The 27,331-nt window shown below is 33.0% G+C and overlaps 3 protein-coding genes across 7 annotated transcripts; 2 read left to right on the forward strand and 1 right to left on the reverse strand.

Moving 5' to 3' along the window:
* The first annotated feature begins 663 nt into the window (after positions 1-663).
* LOC100780536 (transcription factor GTE8) lies at positions 664-11,787 on the forward strand. 3 transcript variants are annotated; one of them, XM_006598989.4, is made up of 12 exons: positions 676-971; positions 1,108-2,541; positions 2,690-2,738; positions 2,814-2,942; positions 3,800-3,870; positions 4,016-4,088; positions 7,893-7,973; positions 10,316-10,396; positions 10,479-10,594; positions 10,707-10,773; positions 10,865-10,995; positions 11,085-11,787. In XM_006598989.4, the coding sequence occupies exons 2-12, from the start codon at positions 1,252-1,254 to the stop codon at positions 11,355-11,357; spliced, it is 2,361 nt and encodes a 786-aa protein (XP_006599052.1). In that variant the 5' UTR covers positions 676-971; positions 1,108-1,251; the 3' UTR covers positions 11,358-11,787. The 3 variants fall into 3 exon arrangements, with proteins under 3 accessions (XP_006599055.1, XP_006599052.1, XP_006599053.1); XM_006598990.4 differs by having other exon boundaries at positions 1,114-2,541; XM_006598992.4 differs by lacking the exon at positions 7,893-7,973 and having other exon boundaries at positions 664-971.
* Positions 11,788-14,859: 3,072 nt separating this feature from the next.
* Positions 14,860-16,098, forward strand: LOC100790316 (TLC domain-containing protein At5g14285). The gene has a single exon (XM_003547625.4). It carries the CDS (start codon positions 15,209-15,211, stop codon positions 15,971-15,973), a length of 765 nt encoding a protein of 254 aa, XP_003547673.1. The 5' UTR covers positions 14,860-15,208; the 3' UTR covers positions 15,974-16,098.
* A 5,483-nt stretch (positions 16,099-21,581) lies between these two features.
* LOC100790838 (lysine histidine transporter 1) lies at positions 21,582-27,331 on the reverse strand. 3 transcript variants are annotated; one of them, XM_041010234.1, is made up of 9 exons: positions 27,133-27,331; positions 26,953-27,054; positions 26,624-26,784; positions 25,641-26,033; positions 23,558-23,963; positions 22,877-22,982; positions 22,668-22,759; positions 21,906-21,974; positions 21,582-21,811 (listed from the first exon to the last, which is right to left on the reverse strand). In XM_041010234.1, the coding sequence occupies exons 2-9, from the start codon at positions 27,025-27,027 to the stop codon at positions 21,713-21,715; spliced, it is 1,401 nt and encodes a 466-aa protein (XP_040866168.1). In that variant the 5' UTR covers positions 27,028-27,054; positions 27,133-27,331; the 3' UTR covers positions 21,582-21,712. The 3 variants fall into 3 exon arrangements, with proteins under 3 accessions (XP_040866168.1, XP_040866170.1, XP_040866169.1); XM_041010236.1 differs by having other exon boundaries at positions 26,624-26,781; positions 27,138-27,328; XM_041010235.1 differs by having other exon boundaries at positions 26,624-26,781; positions 27,133-27,328.

The raw sequence follows: 27,331 nt of genomic DNA on the forward strand, positions 1-27,331 counted from the left end.
TGTTTATTTTGGATAATTTTTATTGTGACAAATAAATTATAATTGATAATAAATATTATTGTTATTATTAAGTTTTGTTTTAAATTATGTTTATCAATATACTTTTTAAGTGATTATTGTAATGTTATATTTGTAACGACAAAAAATGGTGAAAATTTACCATAAAATTATATTTTATCTAACGAAATTTCGGGTCTAACAAATTAGTCCAATAGAAATATACTGATATTTAAGTCTAATAAAAAATTACTAACATTTTTGTCCAATAATGATAATTTATTGACATTTTGGTATAATAGAACATACTAACATCTAGGTCCAAAATAAACTATTGACATTTTATCCAATAAAAAATATTGACATCTTTCGTTCAACAAAAAGTTAGTAACATTTACCTCCAAAAATAATATTTTATCGTCATCTTCATCTCATCTAATTAACATGATTGATAAATTTATCTTTCTGTATATAAACTATTTTATTAATGTTGACAATAAAAGTTGATAATTGAATATATTTATAGTACTTTTTAGACTTTAAAAAATAAAATTTTATATTTTAATCTTTAAAGAATACATTTGTAAGTTTATTACACGTAATGACTAAAGTGGCAATTTATTCTTTACTTTATTATTTAAAAGTTTTAAACCAAATGAAGGGTTTGAAATAGGTGGGAGCGCGACATAATTGCAAAAGGAGGCGAGAAGTGAGAGCCTACGCGTTCTTGGCGCTCGCACTCCTCCGCAACGGCGTCGTTTTCCTCTTCTCTCTACTCCGAAGTGTTCCGTTCCGTTCTCGCTTTTCCGAAAAACGCGTTCGCGTGCGTCTCTTTAAGCGGCGGTTACCGTTTTCTTCCGCTAGGGTTTTGCATTTGCCGCTTCTAAGTTCCCAGTGCTTCTTCTTCTTCGAATCGCGTTTGCTGCAATAAAAATATATTGAAGAAAGAAAAAAACCCTTCAATGTTGTGTAGTGTAAGTGGCGTAATTACACTCACTTACAATTCTTTTTTATTACTCTCTCATTTGTAATAGCACTTGAGAGTGGTTGGTTTTAAATTTGTTGTTTTATTTCAAAAAAAATTCTTAGCAGTTTCATTAATTTTCGCAGCAACAGTGAAGAGTGCTCCAAAGCATTATTAGGTTTGGTGGGAGAAGCTGCTTTTGCAAGTTTTCTTCTTTGATTTCGTTAATAGGAATTTCAATTGAGGTAGCAGTTAGCGAATTGCAGTTTTTGGTTAAACAGTGATTAATAATGGCGAAAAGTAGGCTTTCTGGAGGGTATTATGAAAATGCAGTAGAGACGGGTGGTGGTGATTCAGAGGGGTCTGGTACATCGGGGCGAATAGATGCCGGAAATACTATTTTGGAGGATTCTAGTGTCCGCAGAAGGAAGTGCATTAGTTTGAATTCAAGTGGCAATGATGCTTTTGGTGTTCCCATGCAAGTTGTTCCCATGTCCAATTTGGCCCCCCTTCAGAGAAAGGAGCTCGTGGATAGGTTAACCTCCGAACTCGAACAGATTCGAGTGTTTCGGAAGAGAATTGAACTGCAGAGGATGAATGATGTTATGTTGTCATCTAAAAATGATATTATTAGTAGCCGTAGAAATGACCATAATGGGCCTCAAGTGGAGAGAAAACCATCAATGTCCAGTTCTGTACCAGGGAATGAATCGAAACCTTTAGGTCAGAGTCAGAAGCCTCGTGAATGGAATCGGGGCTCTTCTGGGAAGTTTGAATCTGCTACGCGGACTTCTTTACTGAGTGCTGCAAATGCTTTGTTGATGAAAGATTGTGAGTTGTTGTTGAAACGGTTAATGAGTCACCAGTATGGTTGGGTTTTCAAAACCCCGGTGGATGTGGTGAAGTTGAAGCTTCCGGATTATTTCAGTATTATTAAGCATCCAATGGATTTGGGAACAGTAAAGAGCAAGATAGCTGCAGGAGAATATGCAGGCCCAATAGAATTTGCTGATGATGTGAGGCTTACTTTTTCTAATGCAATGATCTATAATCCACGTGGGAATGATGTCCATGTCATGGCTGATACCCTCAGTAAATATTTTGAATTGAGATGGAAAGCAATTGAGAAGAAACTGCCAAGAAGAGATGATGTGCCATTTCCTTCTAAGCCAGACACTTGTGAAGATGTTAAAACTACTAGAACATTGCCTCCTTCAAAGCCAAACTCTTGTCAAGATGTAATAAAAACTACAAGACCGATGCCTCCTTCAAAAAAGAGAAAAATATCCACTCTGCCCTGTCAACCTGTAGTTATGCCACCTGCTAAGAAAGTTATGTCGGATCAAGAGAAGCACAATCTAGGTATAGAATTGGAGTCTTTGCTGGGAGAGATGCCTATGCATATCATTGATTTCTTAAAAGAAAATTGTTCAAATGGTGAAGAATGTGGAGAGGACGAGTTAGAGATTGATATTGATGATCTAAAGGATGATACACTGTTTGCTTTACGAAAGCTTTTGGATGACTTTTTGCTAGAGAAGCAAATGAATGAAACGAAAGTTGAAGTGCGTGAAATAGAGGTACCTCCCTGCTATGAACTCATTCATGAATTAAGCTAATATCACTTTTTATCAGAATTGTACTCATCCTGCCTATCCACAATGAGATATCATTCTTACAATACATATGATTTGGCTTCTGGTTATCTAATTTTTTTTTTTGTTGCAGGTGTTGAATGATTCTGGACCAAGCAATTCCTCATTGCTACCATTTAAAGGTTTTACTAAGTATATTGTTTTGTGTGCATGGATATTCTATTTTTTTTCCATTTAAATTTTTGTTCCACGTGTAGGTAATGATTCAGATGACGAAGAAGTGGACATTGGTGGAAATGAACCCCCTGTCTCGAGTTATCCTCCTGTGGAGATTGAAAAGGATACAACTTGCAGGATCAACACCTGTTTAAGTCCAGGAAGCAGTGGTAAGTGAGGTTTGAATTTCTATATGATGCTTTTGAATTACATTTTTTTTTAGTTTAGAGACCAAATTAAAAAATTTTCATGTAGTTCAGGGACTTTTTGATTAATTTAACCTATATTTTAAGCAGAGTTGTTCTGAATGTTAAATAAAAAAATATTTTTTTTTTAACTTGAAGTGTCCATGCACATATGTGAGTTTAGGTTCAAGTGTATGAGTTTTGGCACAAAAAAATATTATTTTTAATTAGACACCTAGTGAGGGGTAAAACATATGTTGTATGAGTGTCAACTGTCAAGGAGGTGTTGGTGTTAGTTATAGATGTGTCTAAGCTCTGACACCTCAAACAAGAGAAGTGTCTGTACTTCATATATATATATATATGGGGCATATCTATATGTATTTAGAATAATTCTCATTTTAAGAATGTGAGAATGATAAATTTGTGTTATACAACTATATATGGATGGTCAAGATTAAATGTTAATTAGTGGTCACATGATTACTTAAAATTTATGTGCATTTATCTTTTAATTTAACTATTCAAATATGATATAATGATCTATATTTATTGTTCTCCTTTCTCTCAATAACTAAGAGTTCTAACCTTATACACTCTTTATATATAATGGAATTTTTGGAGTGGGCTTGTGCATTATCACACTTTATACCAAAGACTCTTGCATGTGAGGGTGTTAGAGATGAAATATTAAGCCATTCATGTGTCTTCACCTAATAGCTTAAACTTTTGAGGTTGTTGGTCCATGACATACTGATTTGCTTATATTTTCATTTGACATTGATTGGAAAACATTTGCATTGTATGCTAATTAGTGCCTATATACAATGTGTGGATTGCAGATACAGACTCTAGTGATTCTTCAGATAGTGAATCTGATGATGTTAAATCAAATCCAGCAAATGTAGCAAAGGTCTGGTTTGGTTATTAAGTGAAAGATCATATTTGATTGCCTGTTATTTTTCACTGTTTTTATAACTTCTGATGTTTCGGATCCTGCCTTTGATTTCTTTGCTTTGTATTATAATTATTTATTATTCATTTGGGATCTTCTTCAGGAACCAGAAAATATGGAATCTGGAGCTCAGATGGTAGAAAATAGCAGGGCAGATGATACTTCTGAAAGAAATCGTGAGTAATTTTTCTTTCTCTGTCTTTTTATGGTCCTTGTTGATGATCAAGTATGATCTGCAGTACGAGAAACAGTGCAATTTATTATAGAACTAAAATCATAGCTGTCAATCCTGTCATAGCGGAGCTGAGCGGACAACTCTCTCTCTCCCTCTCCCTATATATATATATTTCTTATTGTCACGTTATTTAGCATTTTTTATTACAACAACAACAACAACAATGCCTTATCCCACTAGGTGGGGTTGGCTACATGGATCAACTTCCACCATAATGTTCTATCAAGTACCATACTTCTATCCAAATCATTAAGTTCGAGATCCTTTTTGATAACCTCTCTTATAGTCTTTTTGGGTCTTCCTCTGCCTCGAATTGTTTGTCTTCTCTTTATCTGGTCTACTCTCCTCACTACAGAGTCTACCGGTCTTCTCTCTACATGCCCAAACCACCTAAGTCTATTTTCCACCATCTTCTCTACAATAGGCGCTACTCCAACCCTCTCTCTAATAGCTTCGTTTCTAATTTTATCTTGTCGAGTCTTACCACACATCCACCGCAACATCCTCATCTCCGCTACACCTACTTTATTCTCATGTTGGCTCTTGACCGCCCAACATTCTGTTCCGTACAAAATCGCCGGTCTTACCGCAGTCCGATAAAACTTTCCCTTTAGCTTGATCGGTACCTTTGCATCACATAACACCCCCGATGTTTTTCTCCATTTCATCCATCCTGCTTGAATGCGATGATTCACATCCCCTTCAATTTCTCCATCATCCTGTATTATAGATCCAAGATATTTAAACCGTGTGACTTGAGGGATAATATGGTCTCCTATTTTCACCTCTGAGTTAGAAACCCTCCTTCTTTTGTTGAACTTACATTCCATATACTCCGATTTGCTTCTGCTTAGGCGAAAACCATGTGTTTCTAGAGCTCGTCTCCAAGTTTTCAACCTCTCATTCAACTCCTCCCTCGACTCTCCAAGGAGGACTATGTCATCTGCAAAAAGCATGCATCTCGGCGCTATCTCTTGGATTTGTTCCGTGAGGACATCCAGAATTAAGGTAAAAAGGTAGGGGCTAAGGGTTGACCCTTGATGCAAACCAATTGTGATGGGAAAATCGTCTGACTCTCCACCCTGTGTCCTAACACTAGTCGATATCCTATCATACATATCTTGGATAGCTTGAATATATGCTACCCTAACCCCTTTCTTCTCTAGAGCTTTCCACAAAATCTCTCTAGGCACTCTATCATACGCTTTCTCCAAGTCAATAAAAATCAAGTGCAAGTCTTGTTGGTCCATGCGATATTGCTCTATCACCCGCCGTAATAAATAGATCGCTTCCATGGTCGACCTTCCCGGCATGAAACCAAATTGATTCTCAGTAACTTGAGTCTCCTTTCTTAATCTCCGTTCGATCACTCTTTCCCATAATTTCATGGTATGACTCATGAGCTTGATTCCCCTATAATTTGCACAATTTTGTATATCCCCCTTGTTCTTATAGATTGGCACTAACGTGCTTTTCCTCCATTCCTCCGACATGCGTTTTGACCTCATAATTTCATTAAAGAGTTTGGTGAGCCACTCAAGACCTCTATCTCCAAGAGTTTTTCATACTTCAATAGGTATGTTGTCTGGCCCCACCGCCTTACCGTTACTCATTCTTTTCAACGCTTCCTTTACTTCCTGTTTCTGAATCCGACGATAGTACTTATAGTTCCGGTCCTCTTCTCTTGTGTCTAGACTGCTAGAGTCATATCCATATCCATCATTAAATAAGTTGTGGAAATACGCCTTCCACCTTTCCTTGATATCTTTTTCATGCACTAAGACTTTGCCTTCTTCATCCTTAACACACTTTACTTGATCCAAATCTCTAGTCTTCCTCTCTCTACCCTTAGCAAGCCTATATATAGATCTTTCTCCGTCCCTGGTTCCTAGAGCTTGGTATAGTCCGTTAAAAGCTTGGGCTCTTGCCTCACTCACCGCCTTTTTGGTTTCATTTCTAGCTATCTTATACTTATCCCAAGTTTCAGAATTTCTACACCTAGACCACTCCTTGAAACACTCCTTTTTTACTCTAACTTTGCTCTGAACACTTTCATTCCACCACCACGATTCTTTACCCCTAGGTCCAAAACCTCTAGATTCACCCAACGTCTCTTTAGCCACTTTAATAATCTCTTGGGACATCTTGTTCCACATATCATTTGCACTTCCTTGTGATTGTCCACACCATCCCTCCCATATCTTTTGTTGGAAGATTCCTTGTTTCTCACCCTTCAAGTGCCACCATTTGATCCTTGGTGCTACCATAGGACTTCTTCTCTTTGCCCTATCTCTAATTCTTACATCTATGACCAAAACTCTATGTTGGGTAGTCAAGCTCTCTCCCGGGATAACTTTACAGTTCAAGCAATACTTCCTATCAGACTTCCTGATAAGGAAGAAATCTATCTGAGAACATGTCCCTCCACTTTTGTAAGTGATAAGATGTTCCGCTCTTTTCTTAAACCATGTATTGGCTATAGAAAGATCCAAAGCCTCCGAAAACTCTAAGATGGATTTACCCTCCCCATTCATCTCCCCTAGGCCAAAACCCCCATGCACCCCCTCAAAACCTCTAGTCACGCTACCTACATGTCCATTGAGATCCCCTCCTAGGAAAACTTTCTCTCCTTGGGGTATATCCTGAAGTACCCCTTCTAGATCCTCCCAAAATTTTACCTTAAAGTGTTCTGCTAACCTAGCCTGAGGTGCGTACCCACTAATAACATTAAAGGTGTCCTGTCCCACTACCAATTTTAAGGTTATGATACGATCTCCTACTCTTCTTACATCCACGACATCCTTCTTCCACTCCTTGTCCACAATAATCCCTACCCCATTTCTTAATCTGATTTTTCCTGTATACCACAGCTTAAATCCCGAGTTGTCTAATTCTTTCGCTTTTTCACCTGTCCACTTAGTTTCTTGTAGGCACATAAAATTGATCTTCCTCCTCACCATAACATCCACTATTTCCATAGATTTTCCAGTAAGTGTGCCTATATTCCATGTACCAAAGCGAATCCTCCTGTCATGAACTAGCTTCTTTACCCACACCCGTTCACGAAAATGTGGGAACCCTTGCTTACTTTTCACTACATCCGGGCGGCAATGCAGCGGCCCTTGCTCTTTTGACACTGTACTCGAGCCATACAGCGCGTTGCTTCCGGGCAACGACCTAGCATTCACATTATTACGTAATTGATCCATGTCATAGAGATTCGACAAAGTTTTACGTTGGCCGTCGAAAGCCTAACACAACCCTCTCCTTTTATCCGGGTTTTATTTAGCTTATTATATTATATATTGTGTTTTATTTAGTTTTTATTACTTTTATTAGTTAGTTTATTATATTTTTTATCACTATTATTTTTAACTTGTTGTATTATATATTATGCTTTATTTAGTTTATTATTATTATTATTTATTTTATTATATTATACCATAAATAAAAGTTCACAAATTGACAAATAACAGTTAAAAACCCACCCATGTTGGACTCAAATTTTGGACACAACTTAAAGCCCAAGGCCCAACATATCAGAAATCACACCCTGTAACCCTGGTTCTGTTCGCCAATGCCGCCTCTGTGAAGGTGAAGCATCCCTGCACAAAACACAGTGAAGAGCTTCTGTTTTCAGAAACTAAAAACCCAAAATAAAATAAAATAAAAAAGTAAATACCCCAAATTCCCTCAATAACAATGAAATAGTGAGGGCATTTTTGGGTTTTCATTTGAATTTCAGATGACAAGCAAGGATCCGCTCCAAGAACTGTGATTGCCCCGCGACAACCGCTCCGTAACAAGGCTCCTTGTCATGTTGGAGGTCCGCGATTGCAGTCGCGTCGACTGCGATTAACAACATAGACTATACCATGTTTTTTCCATCTGATTGTTTGTCTCCTGTTTTTGTATGATTTGTTCCTTCTGCATGGCTTTCTATATAGAATTCTGAGTTGGATTCTCAAGTGAATTTCATGCTCATACATAATGTGATTCAGGGAATCCTGGTACTGGGAGTAATATATTCTTGTTTTATATCTCAGCATGTAAATTGTCCTTATTGAGGTGATATTGAATTATTGATTGAAGACCCTTATTGATTATTGACATTGTAATGAAAGGACTAAGGAGAAAGTAGAATCTGCTAAATTGCTGTAGATTCTTGTTACAGTTTTCCAGGGTTTTATTGAAAATATAAATTTATCTTCAGATAAACAGTACCGAAATTTGCTCTGAAGATTGAACATAATGTAAATGTTTTGGGGTAGTGGTTTGAGTCAATATTGAGGACTGCAGGATGTGTTCTGTTGTGCCTTACTTCTATTAGTGCGGGGATCATAGTGTTGCCAGTGCCAAATGATGTGAACTGCATTGCAAGATCCTTACATTTTGCTGAGGCTGGTTGAAGGGTGTATATTGGTTTAGACCAAGGAAAAAATGGTAGTGAGTGAATTGTGTTTCAACGAAAATTTTATGGTTGATGCCTCAGTCTGATCCAGTGCTATTACTCTCATTAACCATGCTGTTGGATATTGGAGATAGTGGCATTTGTAATATAATAGCTTTACTCAACCCTCAAGGAAGTTGTTTTATTAGAAGGATCATTGGGTCATTTGGATGTGCTTTTTTGTAAAAAGTTTTTTTTTTTAAAAGGGACCTTTCAGATTTTTAGCATGTTCTGGATGAGTTTTTGGAGGAAAAAAAATCAAATATTAAAGAACACTTTCACTTTTGTTTGAGATGGGTTTTTGAGATTTTGAAAATAGACCACTTTTAGAATTAGATCATAGAGAGTTTAGAGATATTTCTTGGAAAACATATCCTGGGCTACTTTTAATAATATTGTCCCGTATCTTCATTTTCTTAAACCCTACTAACCTATTTTCTTACCACCCCATATTTTTCCTGTGCTGCTACAATGGTGCACACCTCACTGCCTTGTTCTTATTTTTTCTTTTCAGGTATGTCTCTAAGATATTGTAAAATTTTGATATCATAGATGTCTTCTTCACCGTCAGGAGATACTTATTTAATTAGGATAAAATTGTTTTGTATAGCCATCTCGATGATAACTTGTAACTCTGGCATTACCAGAGGTTATTGTCTCATGTTTCATTTGAATCTCAAGAACCTAGCCACTCAGTGCGTCCCCAACAATACTCCCCTCTTTTGCATGGTTTTAAATATTATAGAATCCAAGATTATTTATTGGTTAGAGCGAATTAAGAAAAATATGCAAGTATAACCTTGAGGCTATAAAAGAAAACTATTACATTGAAGTTTGTTACGTATCAAATCAATGGAGAAATTAAGGCAGCTGTAATTTATAGATTCAAACTGAGTGGATGAAATGGAGAAACACTTTCAAAGTTATTTGTGATGGAAAATTCCCCTTAAGCTAAAATGAAAATTTTACTGCAGGGTCATAATGATTGAAAGTATTGTTAATCTCTTATTTATCTACTTCCACCTACCTTACTTTTTAATTCTTGCTTAAAATATATTTTTTTGTTTAATTGCTCATTTGGTCCCTATAGCTACAAAAACTTTCCCTTTTAGTCCCTACGCACCATTTTGAATTCATTAAAGTCCTTGCCGTAGGGACTAAGATGGATTAAAATGATAAGTGTAAGGACTAAAAGGAATAAAAATGGTATTGCAGGCACTAAAAGGGAATGTTTTTAAGTATAGGGGCCAAGAAATTTTTTTTGTAATTATAAGGTCTAAATGAGTAATTAAACTTTTTCTTTTTTATCATATGCATATTTGAATTTGAATAAAACTGAGTGGTTTTATCATATGCATATTTGAATTTGAATAAAACTGAGTGGTATGTATCCTCAGAAAGTAATTTGAAAGAACACTCAAGTAGCAAGGGAAAAGAAAATGTTTCGGTTATCTTTTTTGGCAGTAATTAGGAGCTTTTATTTTATTATTATTATTATAATAATAATAATTTTATTGTGAAATCATCTATGTTCCCATTGGGCATTTCAGACATGAATTAACAACTATCACTTTGCTAATATTATTACACTCGTGATAAACTTATGTATTCATGCTTGCTTGCTTGAATATTTTTTAGCTGTCCCTTTAATATTGTTCCTGATACAATTTCTTGACCATTGATGTCTTGTACTCTTACAATCTTACTCTTTCTTGCAGAATCTGTTGGTGGCTTGGATAAACTTGAGGATAACTCTCAGCAAAAGCCTAGTTCTTTCAGCTCTGATTGCCATCAAGATGGTAGGCATGCGTGTGTTATGGAAGACATTTTTCTATTCTTATATTCAATATCTAGAAACCCATTTTCTTATTAATGTTGCAGGAGAATGTGGTCCAACTGAGAGAAAGGTCTCTCCTGATAAACTTTATCGAGCTGCCTTATTGAAGAATCGATTTGCTGATACTATCTTGAAAGCTCGAGAGAAGACACTGACAAAGGTAAAAGACACATATTTGAGCTACATGGCACCGACTCTGCTTATTATTATTGTTCTGATCCTTGTTTGAAATTGGTATGTGATTTTGTTAAATTTAATTTGACTGAGGTCAGGGTGAGAAGGGTGATCCTGAGAAATTGCGCCAGCAGAGGGAAAAGCTAGAGATCGAGCGACAGAAAGGTGATTTGGGTGTTCTACCCATGTATCACAGCCCATGTCGGCTGTTAAATGTTAACTAACCTATTTGTTGATCTGATTCATTGTTGAGCAGAAAGGGCAAGGCTACAAGCAGAGGCAAAGGCTGCTGAGGATGCTCGGAAGCGGGCAGACGCAGAAGCTGCTGCAGAAGCCAGACGCAAGAGGGAGCTTGAGAGAGAAGCTGCAAGACAAGTACTGCTGCAGGTAAAATAAGAAGTGTCTATCTTACTGAAATATGTCCATCTACTTCTTTGCTTTGAATTTTATGGGAGCATACACTGGCATCTGTGCAGATGGAAAAATCTGTCGAAATCAATGAGAACTCTCAGTTTCTTGAAGATTTTGAATTGCTTAGTGCCGTACCTGCTGAGCAATTACCGAGTTCTGTAGATGAGACCAGTCCTGATATCTCTCAGGATGGCATGGGTAGTTTCAAGTTTGGGGGTGGTAATCCCTTGGAACAACTAGGATTGTACATTAAAGATGATGATGAAGAGGAGGAAGGAGATCCACTGTGTGTTCCAAATCCTCCTGTAAATGATATAGAAGAGGGAGAAATTGATTAAGTAATAATGGTCATTCTTTATATGATGAATCAAGGATCAAACTAAAATTATCTTGATCTCCAGAAATTCCCCAAGTATTCTAGTTCTCCTAATGCATGAATTTGTCACAAATGGGACGGAACGTATTTTCTTGCAGCAGCCTTCGGTTCGGACTCAAGAATGACAATATTGAGTTACTTTTGCAACAGAGGAGAGTTTGAACAGAATCAAAATACATTTTTGGTCATTTGCAATTAGAAATATACATGATACATCAGCTTCATATAGGTTAAGTTGTGTACAATGGAAACTTCCGATTTATTTATCAATCAACATTCCTTCACATACTTGAATTAGCCTGTCTCAGACTGCTGTCATACCAGATTTTTAGATATCATAGATTTAATTTGTCGCAGAAAATGAACAATCTAAGTATTGCTTTTCATTGGTTGCTCTCAGATTTTTTCTTCATGGTGATAAGTATAGGTAGGACCTTCACTGTTATTAATGGCATCATCTATATCACTTATGCTACTAATTCATCGACATGGACAAGCCGTTCATATAATTGCTTACATATGACAAAATCAATGACGATTAGTTTGCCTCACCAAGACATGTAAATCATAACTTAATACGAGGTGGACCAACAACGTTGCTATTGAAATGCACTTGGAGCCACTATGCTCTGGCCTTGGGGGAATTTTTGAATGGGGAAGTTTACAGCGTAGGCAAATATTTGAGGGATTATTAGGGTGTAATAATACATGAATCACTCATAATTTTATATACTTCATTAACATATCTCATTTTTCTTTATCTCTCTTTTTATTATATTATGAACTTTATCATCCATATATATATATATATATTCCTCTTTTAAGTGTTGGATAATATATTTGGTGTCCACCAACCATTATCCTTAGACCTTAAACAAAAAGTGCTGCTGCAGATGCAATTATTGGGGATTCTCCTAGCAAGATTAAAATGGGCTCGGAGAAGATGTATATGATGGTTAGAACTAAAAAAAATGCCTGGTAGTGTGAGAAGCATCGTTGATCTATGCAAATTTGAGTCTGAGACCTTCATAGCGAGGCAACGCAACAGAGTTCCAGCGATGAGAAGGGAGAAGGTGACGAAAGGGGGAGTGACGGTCAGGGATTGGAGTTGCACGGTGGCTATTGAAGCAGAGGATCACAATTTTTTAATTTTTAATCTTTAATTAAAATAATTTTCAATTCATTAAAAATAGATTTTATAATGGTCAATGTTAATTATTTGACAGTCAATGTATTAATTTTGATGGGGGACTAAAATAACCAATTTTTTTAAAAAAGGAGACTAAATATCTCAATTTTAAAATATGAAAACTAAAATCACTAATGGATAAAAATAAAAGGACTAAAAGTAACATTTTATCTTATTATATGCTATAAAAACAAGTTTGTAGTAAAATTCAATAGAATATTTTATCTAATTTGCTTCAATATAGAATTAATTATGGAATAAAAATTAATTCTTTAATATTATCTCTGAACTCAAATATAAGAAAAAATATCACAATTAACTAGAAAAGTTAGTTAATCATATTTAATTGTATCAATTTCAATCATAAAATATATTTTATAGATAATAAAGAAAGAATCATTTAAACTAATAATTCAATTAAATGAAATATATTTTAGAAATAATATCATTTAATTATGTCAGGTTAGTTAGAATTTTCTTATACTTGAGACAGAAAAGTATTTTTTTCTTCTTCTTATATTTGATATTAGACAGAATATACAATTAAAACATATAAATTTACCTAAATTAAATCACATTAATTTTTATTTCAACGTAATTCTAAAAAATTTAAAATTAACATGAAACCAAACACACACCTAACAATGCTTAAAAAAAATTATACTAAAAATGTTTACTACTCGATAAACCTTAGTCAACTCATAATATATTCCTAACTAAAGAACAATGATAAAATAAAATAAATCCCTATTAAAAAATGACATAGTTAATTAGCTTGCTATCAAATATTCCTAACTAAATAACAATGATAAAATAAAATAAATCTCAAAATATTAACATAACGATCAAATGGGATTGGTTGATGAGCTTGGAGGTGGGTCGCTAAGATCAGAGACTCTGGGTTTACATGACTCTTGCGGCCATTTAACTATGGTTAAAAAACTAAATTTGTCTATGAAAATATGATGGAGAGACAAATTGGTATCTCAAGAATCAAAAATATAAATTTAATTTTTTAAATATGTAAAAAATATGATAGATTAATGTTAAATTTGTGAGATTATTTTGTCATTAATTTGTAATGTTTAAGAATCAACTTGATATTTTTTAAGGATTAATTTGACATTAAGTTATAAAATTTAAAAACTAATTTTTTATTAAATTGTTTGTAGGATTAGTTTGCCATATTTTTTTTGGCTAAAATGTAATTTTTGTCTTCCTATTTTTTCAAATCTATAATTTTAATTTCCATATTTTTTAATTGAGACATTTTGTTTTTCACTTTTAAAATATCCGCGATTTTATTTTTTCTATATTTTAAGTGAGACATATCATTCCCCACTTTTAAAAAATTGGTGTTTTAGTCTCATTGATCAATTTCATACTTGATTGTGTATTCTATTAATTCTTATTTTTAATAAATTAAACTTGTTAACATTTAAATAAGTAAAAAAAATATTTGTCACACGCATAATAAATAAATATATGTCAATCAACATTTATGGAGTATAAAGATTAATGTACGAAATTGATTATAGGAACTAAAATTATAAATGAGAAAATGTCTCATTTAAAAATTGAGAAATTAAAATTGTGAATTTTTTAAAAGTGAAGGACTAAATATTTCAATTAAAAAATGAGGGGGCAAAATCATTGATTTTAAAATTAGGAGAATAAAAATTATATTTTAATCTGCTTTTTTCATATTTAAAAACTAAATTTAAAATTTTCATTTTAAAAAAATTAATTTATCAGTATATCATGCTTATGCTTGGATGAACGAATATATCTATTTACCTTTACAATCTTTCATTAACAAAAGCCTTACCACACAATTCACAACGACCGTTGCGTATCACATGTTTTACCACACAGTTCACACTTATATCCTCCAGGAGCTGCATCACATGGTTGATGTCTGAAGTATATATGCCTCTTTAAACTTTGTTCAGTACTTATAAATTTGGCACATAAAGAACGTGTAATAAAAAGTATTACTCATTTGAGTAATCAGTAAATATATTTAAATCTTTTTACATGCCAACTGAATAAAATTATAAATATTTTCGATATCTTAAGAATAAAAAAATATTTAACATTTACTCTACTTAGTAATTAAAAAAATTAAAGGAGAAAGATATAAAATTATCCATTCATATAGACATATACTGAGTCAAAAAGTTAGAAAGTGAAGCTCAAACTCTCCTAATGTCTAAGCTAGAGAGATTCTAGACACTATTTTTTTTTTTTTCTTGATGTAACAACTATTAAAGTACATATCTTTTAATTTATCTGTATACTTATTTATTTTTTTAAGTGAATATTTATTTTAACTGTAAAAATAAATGAAATATTTATACAGCAATTAAACATAAAATTGATAGATAGCATCTAAACTCCAAGAGAGAGTGCAATAAAAGCCCAAGAGAGGAGAGTCAATCAAACTCGTTGCTCTCTCACTCAGCTTCATTCAATCCTCTGAACAATCTAATCGAATCTCGATTCCTCTTACTTTTCCTCTTCAATTTCAACTCACATTCCTTTACTTCAATCTCAATCTCAAACCAGCAGCATCAGAATAAAAACCCAGAATTTCACCAAGAAAACCAGAAAAGAAAAGAAAAATGACAAGAACAGCACCGACAACCTCGTTAGCATCATTAGAAAGCTGGGCCATCTTGGCATTCTTCTTGATGTTCCTCTCCATATACTTGATCGGATACTTCCTTATTTTCCGCAAACAAACCCTCAAGATCCGACCCGAATTCTCCAGCTGTCTGATCTCACTCTTCCACGGCACCCCCGCCGCAATATTGGGCTCCGCCGCAATTCTCTCCGACAGCCGCCAGGGCTTCGCCGCCCCCAACACAAGCTTCCAGAAACTCGTCCTCGACTACAGCGCCGCCTACTTCCTCACAGATCTGCTCCACTATGTTTTTTTCTACCCTAAAGACGTGCTCTTCATCGCGCACCACGTGGCGACCCTCTTCGTGGTCCTCACGTGCCGCTACGCCGTCTCGCACGGCGCCTTTGCGGTCCTCGTCCTCCTCGTCCTCGCTGAGATCACCAGCGCGTGTCAGAACGCGTGGACTCTCACTGGGGCAAGAAAGGACCAGGACGCGCTCGCCAGGCGCGTGCATCACGCGCTCTCGCCGCCGTTTTACGCGGCGTATTCGGTCGTCAGGGGGTTTGTTGGGCCCTACTTTGTTTACCGGATGATTGTGTTCTACGTGAGTGGGGGCGCGCGTGGGCTTGTGCCTGTTTGGGCCTGGGCCTCTTGGGTCTTGGTTGTTGTTATGGCTATTGGGGTTAGCATTATGTGGATTTCTAATCTTTGGGTTCAGTTTTTTAGGGAAAGGAGGGGGAAATTAGAAGAGAAAATTAGATAGGGAATAGGGGTTTGTTGTTGTAAGCAAAGCATCTAGAATTATTAACATTGTTCTCTTTTTTTACTTTTTTTAATATTGCTTATTTTATTTCTAATATTCTAATAGTGGTTTTTTTTTATTTAAAATTTTGATTTGGTTTCTTGTGCTATGGTGTGGTTTGTTTATTTATGGCCATGGTACCGTGGTAATTAATGCTTGTCGTTTTGGGGGTTGGGGAGTTAATGTTGTGGCCTTAGCAAAATTAATTTTGTCTCTGATTATCATGGGCTTGGCATGGTTTTCAAATTATGGTTTCAACGTCATTTTCTTTTTTGAAAGATTTTCAACGTCATTTTTGATAGAGAATTTGTGAGTAAATTTGATTGAGGTGGCAAAAATGAATATTATGCCGTCAACCAAACAAATGTTGATTTTATGGTTGGCATATTGGGATGAGAAACGGAGGTAGGAAGTTTTGGGATAAGGAGAATGAATTAAGTTCACTAATGAGACCTGCTTGGTTAGCAAACTTTAAACAGATTTTCTGTCTATGGCCAGTTGAATATATTAAGGATTAATTAAGTTTTTAGTTTCCAAATTTTTCATTAAATTTTTGTTTGACTAATCAAGATTTTTAAATATTTTTAAGTTTTAGTTTTTAGTCCTTAAATAAAAGTTTAATCTCATTATTTTTATTTATTTAATGAGATTTAAAGGATTAAAAAATAACTTATTCAAAAATTTAATGACTAAAAATCTTAATGAAAAAAGTTGAGAAATCTTGATTAGTTAAATAAAAGTTTAGGGACTAAAAATCTTAATAGAAAAAAAGTTGAAAAGAAAAATCTTAGTCCTTAACCAGTCAAACATAAATTTAAAATTTAAAATTAAATTTTAAAATAATTTAGAGAGTAAAATTTTAATTAATTAGGTGACATTGTACGACACTCAATTACTAAGTAGTACGATTTTCTACACTGCATAGATGTTGGTTTTTGTGTGAGGATGAAGAGGTTTCGCTGTAATTGAGGGCTTAGACTCAATCTTTGCTTTTGCTTTAAACAGTGTTGGTACACCCTGTTATTTTAATCTTTCTTTCTTTTACCCATACACCCCCAAAATAAATTTACAGCCAGCATTTTTCATTAGGTAAATGGCAGTAGAGCATGATGTGAGTATTGAACTAGGTTTCGAAAATCTAATTAATCCTCTCAAACACGACAAGATATAATCATTACTCTTAATGTAAACTTCGGCAAAATCATCAAATTGGGTTCCTTTTACAAATTAATTATTAAAATTGGCATGTTTCATTTTTATTTACCAAGGGGATATGTTATTTTACTACAAAACATTTACTTGAGGGATGCGTTCTACCCGAACGCGACACGTGGTGTGACTTGACAGGATGATGGGATAGGGGTGGAAGTGGTGGCCTACCAGGCGCGACCACTAGTGGTGGCCTGCCAGGCGCTACCAGTAGTGGTGGGGCCCCAGGCGCGACCACTAGTGGTAGTCTGTCAGGCGCGTCCACTAGTGGTGGGCCCAGGCACGTCCCTCTTCCCTATAAAACCCCTTCCCCTCCGTTTCATTTTCACACAAAAACGTTGAAGTGAGCTGAGTTGAAACGTGTTGAAGTGCTTTATACCGGTTAGAATTACTCTAGATAACTTAAATTACTTTCACAACAATTTCCTACTTCGCACACTTATGACGCAAAACAATCGGCATTTATTTTTAATGTCTATGTATAAATTTTGGCTATTAAAAAAATATACCAACAACATCAATAATTATGAGCTTAACTAATAATAATAATAATGTGCTAGACATAAAAACTACTACAATAAATAATTATTGTCATCAACAAACAAATATAACATAATTATAACCAAAAATTAAATTATTAAGTTACCAAAAATTACTAATTATCACACAAAAAATATAAACAAAATTACTATTTTCATTTTATAGTTCGTGTCAATTTGTTTATGCACCTACAAAATATAATCATTATTATCATCAACAAAATAAATATTAATTAATGCTTAATATATTGAAGATAAAAAATATTTACTAGTTTTGAGCAAAATTTCTAACCGGTATAAAGCGTTTCAACACGTTTCAACTCAGCTCACTACAACGTTTTTGTGTGAAAATGAAACGGAGGGGAAAAAGTTTTATAAGGAAGAGGGACGTGCCTGGGGCCACCACTAGTAGATGCGCCTGGCAGGCTACCACTAGTGGACGTGCCTGGGGCCACCACTAGTAGATGCGCCTGGCAGGCTACCACTAGTGGTCGCGCCTGGGGCCCACCACTAGTGGTCGCGCCTGGCAGGCCACCACTTTCACCTCTGTCCCATCGTCCTGTCAAGTCATGACATGTGTCGCGTTCTGGTGGAATGCGCCCCTCAGAAAAGCGCTTTGTAGTAAAATAACAGACCCCCTTGATAAATAAAAATGAAACAGACCCATTTTAATAATTAATTTGTAAAAGGGACCCAATTTGGTGATTCTGCCGTAAACTTCTAATTGTTGTAACTTGTTAGTTTTAAGTTTATTAAATAAAATGATATAACTTACCGTACGGGGCTTGTAAAGTTAATTTTGTTGTTGAGGATAAGAAAAAATCCACTGAAAAGAGTAGCCACACAATGTGAAAGCCCAACCCCACAACATGATTTGAAATTTAAGGGGAAAATGACAGTCTTGCATGTCATGCTAAAGTTGAACCATGATATTTTTTATTGGAGAATCATGACATAGCCTTTCTCTTCTTGATGTGTTATTATGTTTCTTTTATATATATATATATATATATATATATATATATATATATATAAGATATCTGAAAAGAAATATGTTATGTTTAGCAACAAGTACATTTGCTTGTAAATTGCAACAAAAACGTGCCCTGAATTAATAATGGAAATAGAATTGGTCTTTGCTACCAACACAGTACAGTAATAAATAACTGGACAAGGAAAACGCAAGTGAAAACAGAAAACGTGACAAATTACTTAGCGGCATGTTTGTTTCACAATTCTCAGGCACTAAACCCGTTTTTGCTCAACTTTCTCCCGCCTACCCGTTTGAGTGCCAAAAAAAATAAGAAATAATCTCACTACTAATACAAAAAAAAAAAGCCCAAGTTGTACCGAAAATGGAACCAATGTTCCGTTTCATTTTAATATATTGATTTTTTTAAATTCCATATCTATTTTATTTGGAAGTATATCAAACACAAAATATAATTCATATATTGTGTTCAGTTTTGTTTTAGTACTTCTCAACGAATTTGGATTCCCTAGTCGTGAATCTCGATTGTTTGATGGGTGATTAGTATTTTAAAGATATTTTTTAAGTTGAACTTATTGAAATGATACATAAATTGTTTGAACTTCTTTAAATAATTCTAATTGTTTGACGGTGTGAATACGGGTTTTTGTTGGATAGCAGGAAATTCATGTCTACTTCTCAACCGTAGGTTGTCATTGATGTTATCCTTAATAGGAGGAGTTTGAGAGAAACGTAAGTTGATGATGACATTAAGTTATTTTTCCAATATTTGACTTAATTACCAATGTCTTGTTTTAAAATATTTATAACACATTATTGTTTAAATGAATTATTTATCTAAAATTTATGAGTCCTTCTAATGTCACAGAGTTAAGAATTTTACACAAAAATTTAATCCTATGTTAAAATTATTAAAGTAAATACTTAACTTGAGTAAAATTAAATTCTTTATTGAGAAATTGTTTTGTTTGTAATAATCAATTAAGAAATAGTCATTTAACTCAGTTAAGTTATTCATTGTCAAGTCATTAACTCTAATGGAAAAAATTGTTAAGAAATATTGTTTAACTTTAAGAAAATCATCTAAATATCCATATTGGAGATACTCTCTATTTTTTAATGTCCAACAAATCAATTTTAATGAAAAGATTATTTAGCAACGCGCGTTTCACTTGTGAACCTTTATATTTTCTCCCATATATATGGACAAGTGCGGACCTAGGATTTAACGGTCGGGGGTCCAAAATCAAGCATTAAAATTTTAAAAAATATTTATATATTTTCTAAAATGATTTAAGAACATATAATAAAAAAATGCATTTACATAGATGATATTAAACATATTTTTAAAGAACTAAAATTACAAATGACAATAACCAATTTCACATGACACAAAGAACTTTAATAAACTTATAATAAAAGTTGGTATTAATATTAATCATATCTTTTTTTTAAAAAAAATTATATTATAAGAATATATTAAATTTGAATAAATTATGTTACTCACTAAATTATCTTTTAGGATAATAGTAACCAACAATTCTTCAAGAATAATTTGCTTTTAAATAGTTGAAAAGTAGAAGAATTTTTTTTTGCTGCAACAAAGGCTATAACTTTGAAAGCAAACTATATGGTAAATCTTTACTGTAACTTGATATCTAATTTGTTTTTGTAAGATTTTATTGTACGTGGGTCTGGATCCTGAGATTAGAAGTACAGTGAAACCTCACAATAGTAAGAATTAAACACAAAGACGAGACAAGAGAACCAAAGAAGATATAGGAAAATGATTATAAAAAAAGATGAAATGTTTGTTGATGTGTTTCAAAATTTAAGATGTTAAACTTGTACATAGTGTTTGTATGTTTAACCCATTAACAATGGTTGATAAAATCAATTGATTACAAACTATAATTATTTATAATTTTGAAAATAATAATAATATATTATAAAAGGAAAATTATTTGATAGAAAAATAAATAATACTCAAATATTTTATATAAAAAAGCAATTATCTCTACAATAAATATCACAAAAGAATAAAATATTTTATAAAAACATAAAAATAAAAAATAAATGATATTATCTACGTAATTAAAATTCCCTAAATAAAAATAACTACCCAATATACTTTTTTTAGGATTACCTAATATTAGAAACCACATTGAAAAAATCTAGAACAGAAGCCGTAGTAGATCCGCCCCTGTATATGGAACTGAATGCATCAGATCATAGCAAGCGACGTGATTGCATTAAGCTAGACATATATGATTTATACAATAAGCTATTTTATATATTAGTAATATATGATTTATACAATAAGCTATTTTATATATTAGTAATATATATAGTTATCGTCAACCATTTCCAAATTCCAAATGTTCAAATTCTGCTTGGAAACTCACTACCAAGTTAGCGGAGGACACTAATAAGTGCATATATGTTTTGATTCCTATTTGCAAACTTAAGTTTGGGACAAATTTAAGTTTACAAACTGACTTTGCAAAAGTCTCTAACCGTATATTTAGAAATTCGGTACAAAATGACTTTTGAGGCAAAAGTCATTCAGTCAAAAGATCAAAACTTTTATTTATTTTTATTGCGTTGGATTTACATTAAAACTCGCGTTGCAACAATTTAAATGGCAAACTAAATATGTACTCAATAGTTATTTTTTTAAACTGAGTTTTTAAACTAAATTTTAGTCTCAAACATACTTTTGGAGAATAATCAAACATGATTTCAATTTTTTATTATTTCAAACATACTTTTTGATCCCTTGTTTTGCAGAAAAATAAAGTAGGAACTGGCAAAGATAGTCTCACATTTATATTCATGCATGTTTATAGTATTTATAAAATGAAAGTTGAACTATGGTTCTTGCGGAGAATGAATTCAATTAAGTGTTAGAAAAGTGCTTGTATCACACGCATTAACACCTTTCTTTCAACACATTCTCCCTCATTGGTAAAACCCATAATTCTTGGCATTGAGTATGATACTCCTTAATCCACCAATTGGTGACAGAATCATGAGTAGGAGGCCAAATATAATGCAGATCTGAAAACACAGGGAAGCCCAATAGGTAAACTAAGTTTCAATGTCAAAGACTGAAAATAAAATATAGCAACAAGCATAGTGAAGTTGAACATACCCAGTTGGTGATCCAGGATAAGCTGAACTTCTTAGGTTTGTAAATAGCAAGCCAGATAATACAGGGGAGCTACAAAATTATATTATATATGTTGAAAAATGCAGTCAATGATATAAATTATAAAATCAGACACATGCACCTATAAAGTGTAAAAGGAATTACTCTTAATTATATAACCATACATGTAAAAGGAGTAAATATATACATGCTTTAAATTAGAGACTCATTTTCCAACACAAAAAAATAAGTTGGAGACTCTCATAGATGTAAATATTAATCATTAGATATTATTATAAACAATTAAGATTAGAATATACAGGTTAGGTGACTTTTTCAGGTGATCACATATCTTTAATCCTAATCCATTTTTGTATAACTGTATAATTTTTTTTTCTTTTTTATTCTCATAAAAATAAATGTCTCATCAGATATATTTTTTACACACATAATTGGTGATTTGACATAAAAAACAATTAAAAATTTCATATAAAATATTATTTCCAACACCATGAGATATGATTGATTAGTTAATGATTTAAAATTTAATGGTAGCTCATAAGAGCTATATAAACTCATCCATGATATTTTAAGTGATGAAAAACAGAAGAAAAAAAGTAAAGTTTCATGAGAAGAAAATGTTTTTATTTGACCACTATACATTACTAACATCAGAAAATAAAATAATCTAGATTATTAAGTAACCAGCTTAGCCGCTAACGTACAAGACATACATAATTAAAAAGAGGATTTTGAGGGACTTACAAAGTATGTTGTTGGCGCAAATGCAAATCCTCCAAAAAATCCGAGGAGGGCACCAAAGAAAGGGAACGTAATGCCCACAAACATTGTAAATGCTGAATCAAAGTTGTTACAACAATTAGAGACGAATAATAGTGGGTTTCAAAAGGCATTTAATATTAAGTCATGTAAAAGAAAAAAGTTGGAAGAGACAAGAGTGTGATTCTGCTCACCAACATAAACATTGCGCACAACAAATCGTAGCTGCCAAGTTGGCTTGAAGCGCAATTGTTTAACCATCACGGTCTCGATCATGTCAAAAACCGGCATTGCATATAGCTGCATATATTGATACCAATTGGAAGCCAAAGTAACATAAGCCATTGTTACACCATTGGAAGAGAAATGATTGTTCTTAAAGTTCAATAACTTGAGAATATTGTTAGAGCAAATAAGTTGTTATATATAGAAGTTATTTATGTAAGCAACTACAATAAAGGTTGTTTAACTACTAAAATTTAAATAAATTTTTAAAGGTTAAATGAGAGCTTTTTGTGGGTAGAAACTCAACTTGAGTTTTATGATTAGAATGAAAATTAAAGAGTGCTCTTAAATCTTATGTTACAACAAGGATCTACTAAAACAAAGTTAAGAAATCAAATTGAGTTGTACATATCTTAAGGACAAAATTTATGTGTAGTTTTATGCGTGTTGTTTGTACTATTCTTTAATTAGAATTTAAGATTCATCTTGGTAATAGAGGAAATGAAAGTTTACAATAAAAAATTATATGCATATTATTTAGGTGAAACTCCCATTTTAATGGGAGAACAACACATGTAGAACTATAAGTAAATTTTGTTTCAAACTCTAATATTGATGAATTATGCAAATTATTAATTGGTGGTACACACCTGGTAGCTTCCAATGACATGGATGACAACAAACATGTTGGCAGTTACTATGAGCCAAGTGGGTTTGTTTAGGGTGATGAGGATGTTGTCATCAACGGAATTACCAAACACCCAATAGCCAATGAGAGCAACAGGGAAGTAGCACAAGGCCACAACTAAATATGCTATTAGCACCCCCCTCCACATGGGACCTTTTGATGGCTTCTCTGGGGAGGAAGGGATGGTTGCTTGAATCTCCAACACCACGTTGTGTCCAGCGTAGGCAAAAGCAACATCTCCTAAGGCATTGAAAAAATTGAAAACGTTTCCTGCTGAAGTGCTGGCTTTGTAGCCATACTCAACAGCCACATCTACGTGATTATGAACTCTTTTGTCCACGGAAGCCACCCATGCAATGGTTGAGTAGCTGCATATATACATCATTCCATTCTCACATGTTATCAAGTTGATTAGAGATACCAAGATAAATCAAGTGGAATAGAATATCTGCCATAATTATTGATTTCTTCTTCTTCTTCAAAATGTTAATGAATCATCTTAAGTCACTGATTGATTAAAAAAAGAGAAATATTTTATTGGAATGTACAAAAATGCATTCATCTATAGTATTTGAATGTACTCTCATGATTTTTTCAATAAAACTTATCTCTTTTAATTTTTTAACCAGTGTTTTAATCAATATACTATTTGGACCTTTTAGTTCCTCCGGAGAATCAACTAAATTTACAATATTGATTTTTCTATTCAATGCATACGATAAAAAGCATATTATAAATATTATTCGAAAATCTTTTGATTATTTAAAATCATTAAATAATTTTTTATATAATTAAATAAAAATTCCAAAAATATTAAATTATTTTTGTATTAAAGTTTCTTTTATTAATTTCTTTAAAAGTCTGACTAAATACACTTTTAAAAAAAAATAAATTAAATTTTTAATAGAAAAGTAATAAAATAAAATAAAACTCCTGTGAAAATTAGAACTCAATTTGGAACAGGGCAGATCGTGTCCATCATTATATTTTTCTGGCAAAAGTTTGTTGAGCCAATTTAGTGTTAGTAATTTTTAACCTAATATTCTTCTGTATAGACTATTAGACTATTATATTCGCACAACCCAACCTATATTATATTCAGACTATTAGATTTTATAGTCCATTTTAATATTTCTAAAACAAATTAATTAAATAATTTTGAGTATAGATACACATGGTTGTATATAAGTTTTTACACTGCATATCGAACATAAATAATTTTAATATAAATTTAATATGAATTTTAAAATAATATTTATAAAAATTAACAAACTTATTATATATAATTATTTGTGATTGATAATGTAATAAATCTTTAGTATTTTTTTGAAAAAATCTATAAAAATGAGACCAAAATTCCACCCTAAATATTATAAATTTGTGCCCAAAAAAAGTGGATCTTATTGTGTCCGTAATAAATAAAATAAAATGAAAAGTGGAGATGAATGATGTTACAACTGTAATGAATTTTTAAATAAAGACTTAAATTGTAAAAAGGACGAAAGATATTTCGGGAAATATTATTTATTTTCGCTTATCTACTCCATAAAGAGGTTGCCATTTTTAGTTTAACGACAGCAAACAACAGTCAACAACGTTAATGTCTTATTAATTTACGTATTATTTCGTTCTACATAGCTTTTTAGGAAAATTAGAGAAAGATGTATTCTTTTTTTAAATTTAATTTCATGTATGGTCACCGGCCGGCGGCCATAAAGATTTTTATATTATTGAAAAAAAAACATTTCACACTCATTTTTAAAATAATGATTTCAAAAATTAATAATTCTACCATGTATAATAATTGATAATTATATTACAGTATAAAGAAATTTCACTGTTAATATATTAACTATTAAATTAAATTATTTATTTATCTTTTCATAAAGAAAGGTAAAAAACATGGTGTAGACTAGACAACGAGGCCTGTGGAAGTATTAATTATAGTATAAAAGAAATGAAAAAGACATATAAATTAATAGAAGAGCCTTAAAAAAAAAATTAATAGAAGAGGGCTGGTTAAGTTAACTTGTTGACTAATTTACCTGAGAGACATGATTGCTGCAGCCAAGGAGATTCCAGAGATGGCATTGAAGTTGGGAAGGTGAGAGAGGACAAAATGAACAGAAGCAAAGATCATGATGAAGTAAGTGGTCTTGATGTTTTTGCAATCTTTTCTGTGTTGGCACACAAGGTCATGGATTTTCTGCAGTGATTTTCCTCCAGTGACCATGTACACAATGTCCACACCAACTTCACATATCAGTTGCTGTGGCACCACAATCCACAGGCCTAGCTTCTCCCCAAAGGCATGCTGCCCCAGCTCATGGTACCTGTCAAACCTTTTCCCAGGGACCATCTCATGCATCTCCACCATTTGCCATAGTGTGTAGAGTGTGATTATCCATGACAATACAAGAATCACCACCCCAGGACCCCTGGAGATCACAATATTAATATCAACAATTTTTTTGACTGGCCCTCAAGGATGCCAAAATACTATTATAATTTGTTTCTTATAAAAAAAAAAAGTAGCAGGGATAATAGTTTAAAAGAAAGGAGAAAAATAAGTATTTTAAAGGAATAATTATTTAATTTTTACATAGAGCTTTTGAAATTAAAATGGATAAAGAATCAGAGATTAATCTCTCTGGATATAATAACCCATTTAAAAGACTTACATCTCTTAACAAATATTCTTTAAAATACAGAGAATTGAATCCTTTTACATATATGTTTAAGAAATATGATTATCTATCCATTATACAATATATGCTGCCTCAATTGTTTATTTATATTTAAAGAGAGAAAACTTTGGTCATAGTAATTAACTAATTATATGCTACTATGCCTTATTTTTGTTGTAGGAATAGTTATTTCTTGTTGTGCATAAACATAGAACAAAAGAGATCAACTTTTTTCCACCCCTTTTGTTGCATTTCTCAACCGATCGATCATTTGTAAAATGAGAAAAATTACAAAACAAAACAAAGTTCTTCCAATTGGTGTATGGGAAGTGGTATAATACCATCCAAGACTTGCCATGGCAGAAGGAAGGCTTAGAACACCAGCTCCAACCATGGCAGTGACGTTGTGAAAAGCTGAGTACCACCATTTTGCGTTCCTTGAAGAAGTTATGGGAAGCCAATCATCAATTGCCTTCTGCTCCGCTGTTCTTTTATCAATCTGCTAAATTTTAATAACCCAAAAAAATCACATACTCATACACATATCTTCAACAAATTCCACAACCAAAACTAGTCTTTACCCCAGAAAACTTATACAAATAAAAAATAAAAAATATCAAATAGCTTATACAAATACATATAACATATATGTTTTGTGCCTTATAATTACCTCTGCTGCTGGGAAAGCAACCTTTTCTCCCCCTGAAGCAATAGGATTTCCACTCGTCGGAGTCTCGGTTCCCATGGTTGTGAAGTATATGCACTTTTGTGTCTATGGTTGTTAGCAGTATTAAGTAATTAAGAGGAGGCTATGAAATTTTCTTCAATGAAAGAGGAAATAAAGCATTACCTTACTGCTTCTGAAAAAGACTCTCAAGAATAATCCATCCGAGTGTTGACAGAATGAGCATAACGCTAGCCGGCAATTTAATTTAATTGTTTGAGTTAATAATAATAATTATTTACGCGTTTATGAAATTTCCATAGATAGAAGACCTGAATGGTCTACGAGCTATGGAATAGTGATTCTGAATCACAAGCTGTCAAAT

The sequence above is a fragment of the Glycine max genome, chromosome 16 (genome assembly GCF_000004515.6).
Source record: "Glycine max cultivar Williams 82 chromosome 16, Glycine_max_v4.0, whole genome shotgun sequence".
Classification (NCBI taxonomy): Eukaryota; Viridiplantae; Streptophyta; class Magnoliopsida; order Fabales; family Fabaceae; genus Glycine; species Glycine max.

Excerpts from the sequence above, each read along its gene's own strand:
- LOC100780536 (XM_006598989.4), top strand. The coding sequence starts at position 1,252 with ATGGCGAAAAGTAGGCTTTCTGGAGGGTATTATGAAAATGCAGTAGAG. Across the intron at positions 2,739-2,813 it reads CTCATTGCTACCATTTAAAG|GTAATGATTCAGATGACGAA; the intron begins GTTTTACTAAGT and ends TTCCACGTGTAG. Across the intron at positions 4,089-7,892 it reads TGATACTTCTGAAAGAAATC|ATGACAAGCAAGGATCCGCT; the intron begins GTGAGTAATTTT and ends TTTGAATTTCAG.
- LOC100790316 (XM_003547625.4), top strand. The coding sequence starts at position 15,209 with ATGACAAGAACAGCACCGACAACCTCGTTAGCATCATTAGAAAGCTGG.
- LOC100790838 (XM_041010234.1), bottom strand. The coding sequence starts at position 27,027 with ATGGGAACCGAGACTCCGACGAGTGGAAATCCTATTGCTTCAGGGGGA. Across the intron at positions 26,034-26,623 it reads GCCATGGCAAGTCTTGGATG|GGGTCCTGGGGTGGTGATTC; the intron begins GTATTATACCAC and ends TGTGATCTCCAG. Across the intron at positions 22,983-23,557 it reads ATGTCATTGGAAGCTACCAG|CTATATGCAATGCCGGTTTT; the intron begins GTGTGTACCACC and ends CAATATATGCAG.